General features: G+C 41.9%; 1 protein-coding gene and 1 long non-coding RNA gene across 2 annotated transcripts in view; one reads left to right on the top strand and one right to left on the bottom strand.

Moving 5' to 3' along the window:
* Positions 1–923: 923 nt before the first annotated feature.
* LOC138685681 (uncharacterized) lies at positions 924–7175 on the bottom strand. The gene is made up of 3 exons (XR_011325049.1): positions 6694–7175; positions 5499–5658; positions 924–1413 (listed from the first exon to the last, which is right to left on the bottom strand). It is a non-coding gene; the product is annotated as an uncharacterized lncRNA (long non-coding RNA).
* A 232-nt stretch (positions 7176–7407) lies between these two features.
* The window catches only part of JAM2 (junctional adhesion molecule 2), a 40433-nt gene continuing 34070 nt past the window's right edge, over positions 7408–13770 (top strand). Inside the window, exon 1 of the mRNA XM_069785311.1 lies at positions 7408–7598. Within this exon, the coding sequence (XP_069641412.1) occupies positions 7544–7598 (55 nt within the window). The 5' untranslated portion in view covers positions 7408–7543. The remainder of the gene's footprint in view (positions 7599–13770) is intronic.

Below are 13770 nucleotides of genomic sequence, written 5' to 3'. Positions count from 1 at the left end.
CCAGGTGTGCAAGTACAGTAGCTATTCATGCTCTTCATTACATTATTTTCTGGATTAAGAATTTCAGCAAATCATCCTGCTTTCTCATTTTTTAAAACAAATTAAATCCAAGTTATTTTTTAGCACACCAGTGTCCTGGTTTTAGCTGGAATAAAGTTAATTTTCTTCCTAGTAGCTGGTATAAAGGTGTGTTTTGGATTTAGTATGAGAATAATGTTGATAACACACTGATGCTTTAGTTGTTGCTAAGTATTTATACTAAGTCAAGGACTTCTGAGCTTTTCATACTGCTCTGCCAGCAGAGGTTGGGAGTGCACAAGAAGCTGGGAGGGGACACAGCAAGGACAGCTGACCTAAATGAGCCAAAGGGGTATTCCATACTGTATGATGTCATGCCCAGTATATAAACTGGGGGGAGCTGGCCAGGGGACACCATGGCTTGGGGATTGGCTGGGCATCGGTCAGTGGGTGGTGAGCAATTGTATTGTGCATCACTTGTTTTGTATATTCCATTTATTATTGTTGTTGTTATTTTCCCTTCCTTTTCTGTCCTATTAAACTGTCTTTATCTCAACCCAGGAGTTTTAATTTTTTTTTCCCGATTTTCTCTACCATCCCACTGGTGGGGGGAGGAGTGAGCAAGCAGCTGTGTGGTGCTGAGTTGCCAGCTGGGGTTAAACCACGACAGCCAGGCTTACTGTAGCCTACATACTTGCGTGTGTAAAAGAGTTTATAGCCTTGAGGTGAAAGCTCCTGAGAAAACACAAAGATGTTATTATTATTCATGTCATTATAGCTCAGCTACACCATTTCTTCTATTAACTTTTTATGGCTTGAGGAATCATATGTGGTGAATGATCACATCACATAATTGTTTTGGTTTAAATAGTAAAAAAACCCCAAACAACACAAAGTTCATAATGTAGGGCATAAAAAGAACATTTTTACTCTATGAGGAGATAAATTCAAAATGTTTGGAGAATGAAAGACAGAAACAAACTCTATTTTGTCACTCTGAGGAAGTCTTGAATGACAGGAGTAAAATCCTATTTGATACTGCACACTTCATTATATGTCTCTGTTTTAAATTGCCACTTCCTAATCTGTAAATCTTCTTTTGTACAAGTATTTGCAACTTTTTGTTCAGCTTAATCTTCAGAAAAATGGTGGTAGAATTTCTGGTCCCTTCTTCCACTTGTTTGCTGTTGCTCTGGAAGCACAAGGCAGACAAAAAGCCATCTGGGACTTGTAACGCTGAAGACTGCAGGAGGAGCATGGTCATAGCCCTCTGCCTTTTGGTAATCCTCGGCCAACAGAGTGACAGTGCAAAGCTTTACCCCCCCAGTGGAAATCGAAAGATATCCAAAGCTGCTGGAAATTTCACCCAGGGTTCAGGTGGCATCTCTACAGGCCCTGGACAAAAGCAAAAAAGAGAAACAACATTAGCATAGATTTGGGTTTAATTAAAAAGATCAGTCTTCAAGCTTATTTTTGATTCATGCTGGTAGAGCTGGCTCACATCTGTAATATCATTTCTCTGTTTACTACAGTATATTTACTTGAGGCTTCTGTGAGAGGGTAAAAACCCCAGGTCCACTCGAACCCATGGACTGAGGAGAGGGCCAGCTGGGGGTGACTCTCAGCTGCCAAACGTGACCCTGTCAGCAGCCTCGGGGGACATACAGGCCTGCTGCAACCCCCCAGCGAGTGATCCCTCAACGTCAAAAGACAAGAGCCTTCCAACTGAGAAGTACTCTGGGAAGGGTTTGGCTGAAGTCCAGCAGCTTTTAGCGTGTCACAACACTGAGCACGTTTGTGGTATGGAGAAGAGGTGATTAACAAAACTGTCCAAGAATAATTACAAGGTATCAGTCTTCATAAAGCCCTCTGACTTTCAGGAAAAATGTGGATGTTATTTTGTAATGGGCAGAAAATGAGAGGTTGCTCTATGAGGCAACGGGAACCCCATAATTGCTCTTATGCCATAGTATGTGACCCAACAGTAATGCGTAACTGACAAACCATGATGGTTTATTGCCCTCATAAGCCCCAAAGCCAGCTCTGAGCTCATTTACAGATTGCTTCAAAAGCAAAACCGGCTTAAAAATTCCTGCCCCTCCCTTTGTCATTCTTGGCTGTTTCTCACTGCTTACCCTCTAGGTAGGCAACTGTAGCAGCACTGTACAAAGTGCTGAACACTAGATCACTGAAGTGATATGAATTGCAGGACCAGCATTGCTGAAGAATTATGTTTTATTCACGTTATTTCAGTGACCTGGCTTAAAGTACAGCTTCGTATACTCGTTTCTGTGCACAAGTGAAGTGGTAGCAGTAATCCATGGCCAGAGGCAGCAATTGCCTTAGAAGACAAGATGGTGTGTAACTGTGTCCTAAGAGCTGTACTCTTCATGCCACCATGGAGCAGCAAAGCATTTTAAACACTGTGGCAAAATAATTCTGAATCTACCACCAGCAGCATCGTGGTTAACGCATTGTCCACTGTTGCTTAGGTTGAATGGGGAAGTGTCCTACAATGCCATCCAATTTGGTGGATCTTTTTTAGAAATGTAGCTTTGATTGCTACTGAGCTGTCTACTCAGTGGCAGTAATCTTGCAAATTCAGTTGAAAAAAAAAGGCATTAATACTGTACTTTGCAAGTCAAAGATAAAATTATACAAGACATTCCAGAAAATGGAGGGGGGGATTCACAGAAAAAAGCTGCTGAGAACAAGTAATCTGTATTACTATTATATTGTTCTACCCTCACATTTTGTGGCTTTCCTGGTTCAAGTTTGGCCGACACATTAGATATGAAATATTTTAACAGTCTAATAGAGATACAGTGTTCTATCACAGCGCTCTAGTCCATTTCATTATAGCAAGGCAACTATTCTATGGCATACTTTGTCTTTAAACAGCCATCAACAACAGCTTGGTGGAAAAAAAGAATATCTGAAATTTTTTTTGCTTCTTTTCTCAAAACTCTACTCGCTCACAGATTTCTGTTTCAAAGCACAAAACAAGCAGATAATCTGCTAGCTAAATCAGATTTTTTTTCCCAAGTGGCAGTTAAAGCAATTAACATGAAGCAGTGAAACAAAATAACAAGATGCCACAGAAGTAGAAAGGAGACAAGGCCTACTCTAACTAGGGGAGTGGATAGCCATGAAAGCAATAAGCCAGAACATTATACAAACCTAGGTGTGATGATAGTTAAAATTGCAAAAGAAAAATATTATCCATTAAATTGTAGATATCAGCCTCTCCACACACTTACACATGGCTGCTGATAATTCTTCACAATAAAGAGCAAGACTTTCAAGCTGATAGATTCAATATACTGCAGGCTATTGGTATGGGCCTAACAAAAAATACATAGCACATTGATCAATGAGTTTCAGAAAAAAGATTTGTGACATGGAGCATGAAATATGTATTTTGGTGATTAAACTAGTTAATTAAATGGAGTCTGTTTTAGCAGTTTTACGAAATAGATTTCCATCAACTTGTCCCATTGCCGTGCCCAGAATCACACCAGAACAGTCACTCTACAGCTGTGTGCTCCCGTCTTCAGCACTTACTAGAACAAACATATGTGACAGCAATTTAGTGTGCCTGGAAAAAAGATGTGTACAGAGATTTAACCCACAGGCTATGGCACTGAGTCTCAAATGGCATCTCTGACCACCTCAAACATAACATTTCTCTTTTTAGAAAAATGAAAAAATCTGTTTCTTCTTCTTTAAATATGGAAAAATATTCAAAGATGTCTTCTTGATCAAAACCTAAACAATATAAATTCTAATAAGAATCAGCCCTCCAAGTCTCCATATAAATAAAGATACAAGTATGCTTATGCACAGGTGTGCTTTTTTCATATGTCTTTCACTTTCTCCCTCAGTGGCTCCAGGTTCTAAATCTTTCCCCCTGCTCCTCTCATCATAACCAGGCACAGTTATCAGCAACCTTGCTGGGCTACATGCTATTATAGATCAGCTAAGACACACTAAAAAGTTTAAAGAACAATTAACTTAGGAAAGCACAGGATGAAAAGGGAAAAGTAGTGCAGAACTGTTATCTTCAATGCTTTCACTAATGTTTGACTCTGCAAACAAGATATGAGCTGCTCACAGATCATCACACATCCATACTACCTACTTATCAACAGAACAAAAAATATATACTTGCTTACATGAAATTAGGGTTACACTACTTGATCTACTTAAATTCAACAAGTAAACTTGAGATATGTCAGGTTTATACTTTTTTTTTTTTTCCCATGGCGCTGCAAGGATGAACATTCATTAGCTCTCCCATAACTGTCTTCTAGTTTGGTATGTGTAAGCCATGACAGATGAGTGATTACATAGGAATTAACATCTTGCTCTTCTAAGTGTTAATTAAACAGTTCTCTTCTCATAGCGCAGTACTTTTCCCCCTATCCTATGCATGTGTTTGAGAAGAGGAATCCTAATCATCTTCCTATCTTACCTAGCTGTAATGTATTCGAGTATTTACATTGCAACACCTTTGTAATGAAATTTAGCAGTTCTGATTTGTTGTACTGATTTTTTTATTATTATACTCAAAGTTATTCTAGAAATCAGCATGCAAGGTACAGAAAAATAAATCTAGGGCTATTTGGTTTTGTTCCCCCTGCAAAAAAAACCCTATTTTGAGTGGAGAAATCACCAAAAGGAATATTTTCTTAATATAGGTGAACTTCTCTATATTCTTTTTTATCAACCTATAGCTAAAAAAATGAAATGTTCCCAAAGTGAAGAGTCAGAGTTTCAGCTTATAGTGTTTCACAAAATTTTTGCAAATTATTTTTCAAAACTGTTTTTTCACAGAACTCTTTAAAAGAGTGATGGTACCATAATAAAAGAAGTAAACTTGTATTGCTAGAACACATTATTATCAGTACTCCACATTTGCAATAGCAAGTTTAATTAAAAGGAGGAAGAATTCCACTGCAATGTAAGAATGTAGATTTATCTAAAATATCACCTAAAGAAATGAGGGTAATCTTTTGGTTTATGAATTACTGAGACCGTTAAGAAGCATCCAATACTTCTGCACAATTCTTAAAGGCTTTTCTATACAAAGAACTTGACTAGAATAGCTATTACAAAATAAGATAGGTATTCTTGACCAGCATTCTTTGTGCAGATGTTAATTATAGACTATTTTTATTATTCTAAATAGGAGTCTCTATGGAAAGCTCTCCAAGAATAACTGTTAAACTGAGCACCTCGAACAAATTCTTCCATGTGCGCTCTGTGTGCCATTTAATGAAAATATTTTTATTACGTTTGACTTAAAAAGATTAAAAAAAGAAGAGCAGCCTTGTGCTCTTCTAACAAAGTACTTAACAGTACTTTCAAGAATACCATTGTTCGGCAAAGTACATACAGAAGAAGTATATATATTAAATGAACTATATGCATTACAACTACTTTTCCAATAATTCTGTAAATGCATTCAGAATACTTACTTCTAATTGCTGCCGTTTCCTGCAGTTGTATAAAGCAACCAGAGAAACTGTGGTCTCGTCGTTGCTGAAATAAAAGAGGGGAATGTAAAGAAATGGTGAAAGTACTGCGATACCATCCTAGAAAAGTCAGAGAAATGTGGGGGGGGACAACCCTGTATACCTGCAAGAGAAACGGAACAGTGAACAGAAAAAAAAAGGAACTTTGCTATGACCTCATGCTTATAGAAACCCTACACATTTAAGAGGATTTACTGTGGTGTAACATGTTAATGAAATCCAAATTAAACCCTGTATGTGAGTCTATGTATTTGGGCAATTAGAAACGAATGCTTACTGTGGTGGAAAAGCCACTGTACTAATCCAAACTTCATCTCATCATCTAATGGGATACCTTCTCCTCACGATTAATCTCTTCATTCCCCTCATCAATTAATTGTCATTACATCAGCTTTAGTAGTCATCCTATGAGCTATCCCTTAATTTAATTCCATACTGCCATTTCTTAACATTCCCCATCTCTATACTTTTTCCACCAGGCTCCTCCCATATATTTAAATTTTATGTCAACACAGTGTTTCTATCACAGTGTGGCTTTAAACAGTAAAGCAGTCCTACTGAAATCAATGAAACTTTGTATATGCTTAAAGTTATGATGTGCTGGGCCACACAAAATAAAGAACTTTTCTGTTGCCTATGGAATAGTTTTGATTTTATGAAATGCATGTCATCATTATACTGGTAATATAAACTGGACCTGTATATGTATGTATATTTTTGCAGAAATATTACTTGTATTCTGTATACATTTTTGCATGTGAAAAATAAGCTAAGAAGATTTTGACATAAAGAGCATCATGGCATCCTACTTCTTTGGTCTCCATTAAAACAGCTGTTAGAGATTTTATTTATAAATAATCTTTCCTCATTTTGCTACAGTCTAACAAAGTATAGCCAACGTTGCTGTTCTGATTATCAAAGAAATACTTGTGATACTCTTCTTGTTATAGAACCGTATTACATCAGTGGTAATGTATTTTTAGGATGTCGTTAGAAACTATTCGGATGCACTACTATCTGTCACGATGAGTAATTTTCCTTGATTCATAAATTAAAGGGCCATTACACCTCCCGTACATTAAATCAAGAATCTCCCAGACTGGTATAAAGTAATAATAAAAGAGGCTTTGGAAGTCACCGTGTCGTCCGTCTTCTTTCTGCTGGTTAGCGGACGTGCCCTGCGGTCGGTGGGATTTTGTCCGCTCCAGCCGCACAGGCACAAGGAGTCACGGTGACTTTGTCCAAAGTCCGCAGCTTAAAACAGCGCCTCATCGTCACGCTGCTCTTTTCATCCGGAACACCTAAATTTTTGTTTCGTGATTTCACCGGGTTATTCCTACTTCCAGCCCAGGTGGGTTTGGCTTCGAGAAACGCACCAACAGGGACTACGGTCTCCTTTGGGAAGTTTAAGCTTTTCGTAGTGAAAAGTTTATTCTGCTGCAACAAATGTCCTTGAGTTTAAAAATAAATAAATAAATCGGAGGGAAGAGCTGCCGCGTACAATACAGAACGCAATGCAATACAGCCCGGGGATGCGCGGGGGCATGGCGCTGGCGGAGGAGCAGGAGGAGGAGAGCCGTGCGCCCGCAGCGGGCGCGGAGCTGCTGCCCGCCGGGGAGCTGCTGCCCGGTGAAGGGGGGGCGGCAGGCCGGGCGCAGCCCCGCCGCCGTTCCCTGCGCTCGGAGCCAGCGCGGGGCGGGGAGGCGTCTCCTCGGACACGTTAAAAGTTTCGGGGCGGCGGAGGGCTGGCGGGGAGGCAGAGCCCAGCGGGCGCTGCCGCAGCCCCTGCCCGAGCTGCTGCACCTGCTTCGCGGCCGCCTCCGCGGGCGCCCCCGGCCCGCCAGGCGCCGCCCCGCTCCCCCGGCCGAGGCGAGGCGAGGCCGGACCGGGCCGGGCCGCCCCCCCGGCCGCGCCTTACGTCCCGCCGCCGGCGTCGCCCGGCGGTTATTAGCCGCTGCCGCCGGTGGGGAGCGGCCGTTGCCGGGAAGATGGCGAGCCGCAGCCTCCGCCTGCTGCTCTTCGGTTACTTGGGGGTCCTGAGCTGTAAGTGGCCGCGTCCCATCCCCGCGGAGCGGGCGGGCGGGCTATCGCGTACCGCTCCCTCGGGGAGCGCCCCGGCCGCCGGGGACACGGTCCCGCCGAAGCGTGCGTGCGTGTTGAGGGGGGAGGGCTCGGCCCGGGGGCGCCCGGCTCCACCGGCCCCTGGCCCGGCCGCCGCCCGGGCCCGGCCCTGCCGCGCCCCGCCGGGAGCCGCGCCCGCCCCCGCGGCGGTGCAGCCTGGCCCGGGGAGCCCCCGGGCAGGGCGAGGGGAGCGGCGGCGGGATGTCGCTTCCCCTCCCTCGCCCCCGGAGCGAGAGCAGCCAAGTCGCGTCTCCAACAGCGAAATAAAAGCGAACCGGGGGAGTGCGCGCTGATTATTTCCATGTGTCTCTTGTTTTCACACAGATGTAACCTGTTTAAGCCGGGCCTGTTTCAGCGCAAGCCAGTGGCTTTCTGCAGTGGCACAAACTTTGGGATGCGGGCTGCGTAGTGTGCTTTTATGATGGCCTTTACAAGATGAATGAGCGAGTGATGGGAGCATCATTTTTTCTTTTGCCAGCACTGGATGCTGCAGCTCCAGAACAGACTTACGTTTCCAATGTTTTTATGGTCCTATTGTCTAACTTGTTAGAAACAAAAGGGGGGGGGGAGGGTGTTAAAATAAGTTGGTGAAAGCAGCCCCACCCACCCAGAAAGCACATGGAAATGAGTAAAAAAAAACCAAACAAAACCAAACCAGATCATGGGGCCAAGTACCTGCAAAGCAGCAGCAAATTAATATACAGTGTTAACAGTGCCAGTTGTGTGATAAGGCTGTCACTTTCAGATCACATCTTACTGTGCTCCTGTTTTATGCTTTTTGTGTCTTGCTGGTATTTTAGGGAAAGAGGCTGTACGTGGAAATAATGTTTTGAAAAGAATTGTGGCACAGTCTTGCAATGGAGTGACCACCTGGGACCAAACTGGGACAGATTCTCAGCCTGTCATTCCTCCTCACCTAACAGAAACTTGTGTGTGTGTAAACTACTTTTTTGCAGAGGAGGGATGAGTCCTGCCAAGGAGAGACTTGAAGTGACGCATGTTTATTCGGTCTTTGGTTTGCTGGCAGTTTTTCTTTTCCTCTCTTTGCTTCTATGAGACCTTATGGAAATTGGGGGCTATCAGATGAGCAGCTAGCACAGACTTTCATATAGGAAATAGTAATAAAAATTATTTTCTTTGATCTTTTCTCCTTTTTTTGTTGTTAATTGCATGGGTATATCTGAGCAGATAAGGCTGCTGAGGTTTTTTTGGTGGCAGGTTTCAGTGTGTTGAGGCTGCTCAGCTTTCTGGTTAGTTGTGTCTGTTGGCAATGCTGGCTTTGACCAGTGAGGAAATGATAGAGGGTGGTTTGGAAGCAGTGCAGTAGATCAAAGTCTGGTGCCTATATTGTTGTCAGACTTGCATTTTTTTTTTTCCTCTTCCTGTCCCAATTCCCAAGAAACACCAGGTGGGGGGAAAGTTTACCAGCAAGGTGCTGATAAGAAGTCCCTGAATGAAGAAAGTGACTGTAGATGGGTGTGCAAATGCCGATTGTTTGTGTGAGCCAGAGGAAATCCAGGCAGAAATCCAGGCAGTCAGGAGCCTGCTGCTGCTCCTGTGGCTGGAGTATGTTCACATGAACAATAAGACTGAGTAATACTGGCGCCCAAGTCAGACATATGGGCTAGGTGGTCTCTTATGTGGGACCCTCATGCTTTGGAGATAGTGGGGAATGGGCAGAAACTAATGAGGAAAAGAAAGCAGCGGTTAATACCTGAAGTGTGTGAGCATTATATTGTGGAGCAGGTGCAGAGAACTTGTTTGGTAGTTCAGCTGCAGAAATTAAGAGCTGTATAAGTTGGTCACAGGATGTCAGCATAGCCAAGAACAGTGCTGAGATTGCTTTTTAGCGAGAACCTACTAAGAAATACTGATGACCCACAGAAATGGTGGTTTATCTGAGTTAAAGCTTTTCTTTCACCTTTAATTTAGGGGAAAGTAAGGGAGTTGGAGGTCTTCAATCATATTCTCCATCAGCATGAGCTCCTGAAACTGAGGTTATCTGGAAAGTTTTAAAAGGTACCACGGAGTAAGACTTGTGAGCTCTGTTGGCAAGACAGAAAATGTACAGAAACGATTGTTATTAATCGTCATGGCTACTCTGGATGAGATAGTACGTACTGATGAACTGGCCTTTTTGTGAAGCTTCTAGGTGTGATTTTTCTTGCATTAGTGTACATTAGAAATTAAACTTGAGCTGGTGATGCCTGAAGCAAATCCAGTACAATCTATCTGTGTGAGGACAATGCAGAGGCAATAAATAGTAGTCTTACGGAAACATCTGATAGAGCTCACTGGGGTAGTTTGAACAATAAATAAGGTGAGGCTTTGTTTGTTTATTTTTGGCTTTAAAATAAACACTCCTTAGTGCTCAGGAATCTTTCAACCAGATACAGAGGTTCTGGACCAAAAAAGCATTTTGTGCCTTCCCCTCCACCCCCAACAAGAAATCATAAAGCATGACTGCAATGGCTGTAGGAATTGACAGTGGAAGTCTTTAAACAATGCTTTCCTGATTGTATGTGATGTACAACTGATGTACTCAAAATTGAAAATATTGTTAACCCCCAGTCTTCTGTTGAACCCTCTTTGCTGGATTAACTTGGTAGGGACTTACTCTGATTTCTAAATCAGAGTCCATATTCAGGTGAGATGGGATTTCTTAAATCTGTAAGACTGCATACTTCTCTAGTAATATCTGTACAACATAATACTATAAACCAGAATACCTATTCTTTGAAGAGGAAGTGGGGGAAGAGACATCAAAGGAAGGTTCCTTCTCTTGCTGTTTTAGCTGAGAAGTAGTCTTTCTTTGCTGTAGGCTGCTAGTGGTCTATAAAGCTGCACAGACTCTTAAGACACCGTAACATAGGCTGTGAGATGAGAGTAAGCTTCTTAAATATAAACAAACAAATGAAAATTAACTGCAGAAAAGCAATGCTTATTTCTAACGTTTGGCCTAACTTTTTTGTTTATGACTGTGGTGATACTGCACAAGATATCCAAATACTTCTAAAACAGATAAAAATTGAGGACTTGGTTGGAAGACCTTCCTGTCTTTAAAAGGGAGACATGCTCCTCTCTCTAGCTTATGTTATAACCTTCACAGTTTCACCCTCTCGGTTAGATCCTCAGGGCTCACAAGAAACTTTGGCTGTGAGTTATTGGCATGTCTCTCAGAAATCACGGCCTTTGCTGCATTTGAGCAAGTCACACTATTGCCCTTAAAGCTAGGTGTGCTACTTGGAAGCATCTCTTTGAGAGGTCTTAGCCAGAAGCAATGCTCTTCTGTGGTAAGGGCTTTGTCTCTCTTCTTTCTCTCTCCAGCAGAGAGGAGGAAGAGAGAACTGGTCCTTTGCTGGCCCTGCGGTATCCTTAGTTCAGGTTAGTGGCCCCACAGCCCGCTATTGGATGTGCAAAACTAAAAATGAGGGTGGCTGTCTTCCCTGACTGCATACAGGAGGCAGGAAGTGTAGCTGGAAATGTCACAAGACAATCACAATTCCTCTTGTTTTCTTCTGTTTAAGGTGGATGTATGCAAGTGGAGGACTTGCTTTTGCTGTCGCTTGGCCTCTGAGGTCCTGTTTTCTCAGCTTTAATGTTGCAACAATTCTTTGTTCAAGTCATTGGACATGTATTTCTGGTATTGTGAATACCATAGGGCATCTGGCATTAATAATGGAGTTAAAACTACCACTGTGATTAGCAGATCTAATTGAGCCTGGATGAGGTCTTCTCATTGGCTATTTAACTGAATTACACAAAGATATTTTTGTGATTGTTTCCTGTATTATACCTGTATTTCCTACTGCAGTCTGTTTTGGCTGCAACATGGTAGCTGCCAGGTTCTGCTGCAGAAACTGACTGATGACATCACATGATTAGGTAAGAACTCGGAAGTAGTTGAACTTTGATTTCATCTCTTCTCTTTAGCTGACTGACTTAAGAAAACATGTGGGATCATCTTTTGTGACCTAGAGCTACCAAACTTGTCTGCCTCCACTGACTAACCCCAATGTTATTGGGAGTGTGTGCAGACCTATTTTTAAAGAAGTGAGCTAAAAATGGTAGAGAAGGCTTTTAGCCTTCCTCAGAGGGTGCCCCAAGTGCTTCAGCTTCTGTCTCGTGACCACCAGCACTTGAAGTCCTCTTCTTAAGTATGGGAGAATCTTCTTGTACAACTGATATTAAAAAATTCCAGTTTTCTCATAATTTCACATGAGTAAAATAATAGTGATATTTCTTCACTAAAGGTGGACAGTGACATGCATGTGAATCTTCTGCAGTAGCAGTAAGCAAGCTTCCCTTGTTGTGGGGGGTGTAGGTTTGGGTTGTCAGTGCTTTTGGAGGGGTAGAACAACTAGTAATTTAGTTCTGAAATTGGGATTTAAAAGTTTATGTATGGTATGATCTACTAAGAGTCCTTCAACACTCAAAATGTCATCTTTCTGTTGGAGCACTTCTGAAGACAGTCTGTTTATCATCGGTTCCCTTCAGTTGGCAATCCCTTTTAGGAATACTTTTCTCAAAGTAAGTCTTACTGTCCTACTTTCTGTCAGCAGTGCTAGAGGTGACTCCAGTGTAAATGCTTACGTAAAGGAAGATTACTAAGAAATGTTACACAGCCAGAAATGTCCACATTGCAATATAAATATCTTGTATATCAAAACAATTGAAGCACAAGGTGGACATTTGTATTTGTCATATTTGCCAGGGCCATATGGAATGGCTAAATCAAGGTTCCCTTGAAGTTATACAATGATGTCAAACAAAAAAAATTGCTTATTATAGTGTCCCTGTGGATGTATACAACATTTTTGTACATCTTATTGCTGTTTTTTCTCGTTTGGATGGTTGGGGTTTTTTTCTCCACCATAACTTTGTGGCACTATTGCATGTATGTGGGAAAACATATGGTTTGCAAGTTCTTACTTTCTGGTTTAGTGGCTAATTTACAATGGGGTGAGCACTTTCATGGAAACTGAGGGAAATGTTATGTGGAAGCTGAAAGCAATTAATTTACCAGTAATTAATTCTATTCCTGTTAGCTCACCTTCCTCCTCCTACACTCCCCCCGGCCCCCAGTTTTGTAAAGCTAGCTTTGTTACAGTTTTACTTTCTGGCATGTCTTTTCCAATTCCAAGTACTTTTCAAAGAACTAACAGTTTTAACAAAACATTTGTGCGGAAAAGCCTGTCATCTTCCTGAAAGTGGTGTGCATGATTGTGCTGTAGTTCCACCACAGGAAGCTTAAAGCAAATATTATGATGTCTTGTAATCAAGACAAATGATTTGTTTCCTTCATCTAAATATTGTGGGTTTTTTTAGGGAAATGAATATGTATTTCAAAGAATGAGACAGCAAATGAAGCTGGAGGAGCATTTGGATGATTGCCAGGGCTTGCACTCAGCTGTATTTCCAAAGCTGCGTTTTATCTGGAGGGCTCCAATGAGTTATGTCACCCCTATGCTCACAGTGTATCGTTGAGCACTCAAATGCTTATATAAAATTCCTTAAACCAGGCAGAAGGTGAGCTTGACAGCTGAACATCTGGTCCTGTTCACTTGTCGGTTTCTAACATATTCTGGGAGGTGAAGGAGCTTTTGGAGAAGGAAGAAGGGGAAAATAGCCATTTCTGAACAACAGCAAGTAATACAACAGCGGTAGTTGTTGAACCACCAGTAAGTCTGAAACCCCTCCTGCTTAATAGGAATTAAAGCAGGCATCCAGTTTCTCTCAAAGATTATTTGCCAGGGAAGACATGATAGAAAAATCTGGTAATAAGCCTTTTTGAATGCTTGCTTTTTACAAGTTCAAAACTTAGGAGTTTTCAGTAAGAGATGGGAAGATCAAACTTGCATTGAAATAGCTACAACTTGATCCTGGCCGTTTAAAAAAGTAAGACATGGTCAGACTTGAGCTGGAAAGGACAGACCCTATGGGTATGAAGTTTCAATAGATATATTTACATAACTTTTGTTTGGATTAACTTCTTAAGGGTTGAACATGCTCTCAAGCCTGTCCAAACCACTGGATCAGACTCAAAAGGAAACAAAACATATTATCATCTGGATGGAAAGCGATGTATTTATAG

Source organism: Haliaeetus albicilla, chromosome 6 (genome assembly GCF_947461875.1).
Source record: "Haliaeetus albicilla chromosome 6, bHalAlb1.1, whole genome shotgun sequence".
Lineage (NCBI taxonomy): Eukaryota > Metazoa > Chordata > Aves > Accipitriformes > Accipitridae > Haliaeetus > Haliaeetus albicilla.
Note: the sequence above shows the minus strand (reverse complement) of the source record. Positions and strands in the feature narration are given on the sequence as shown.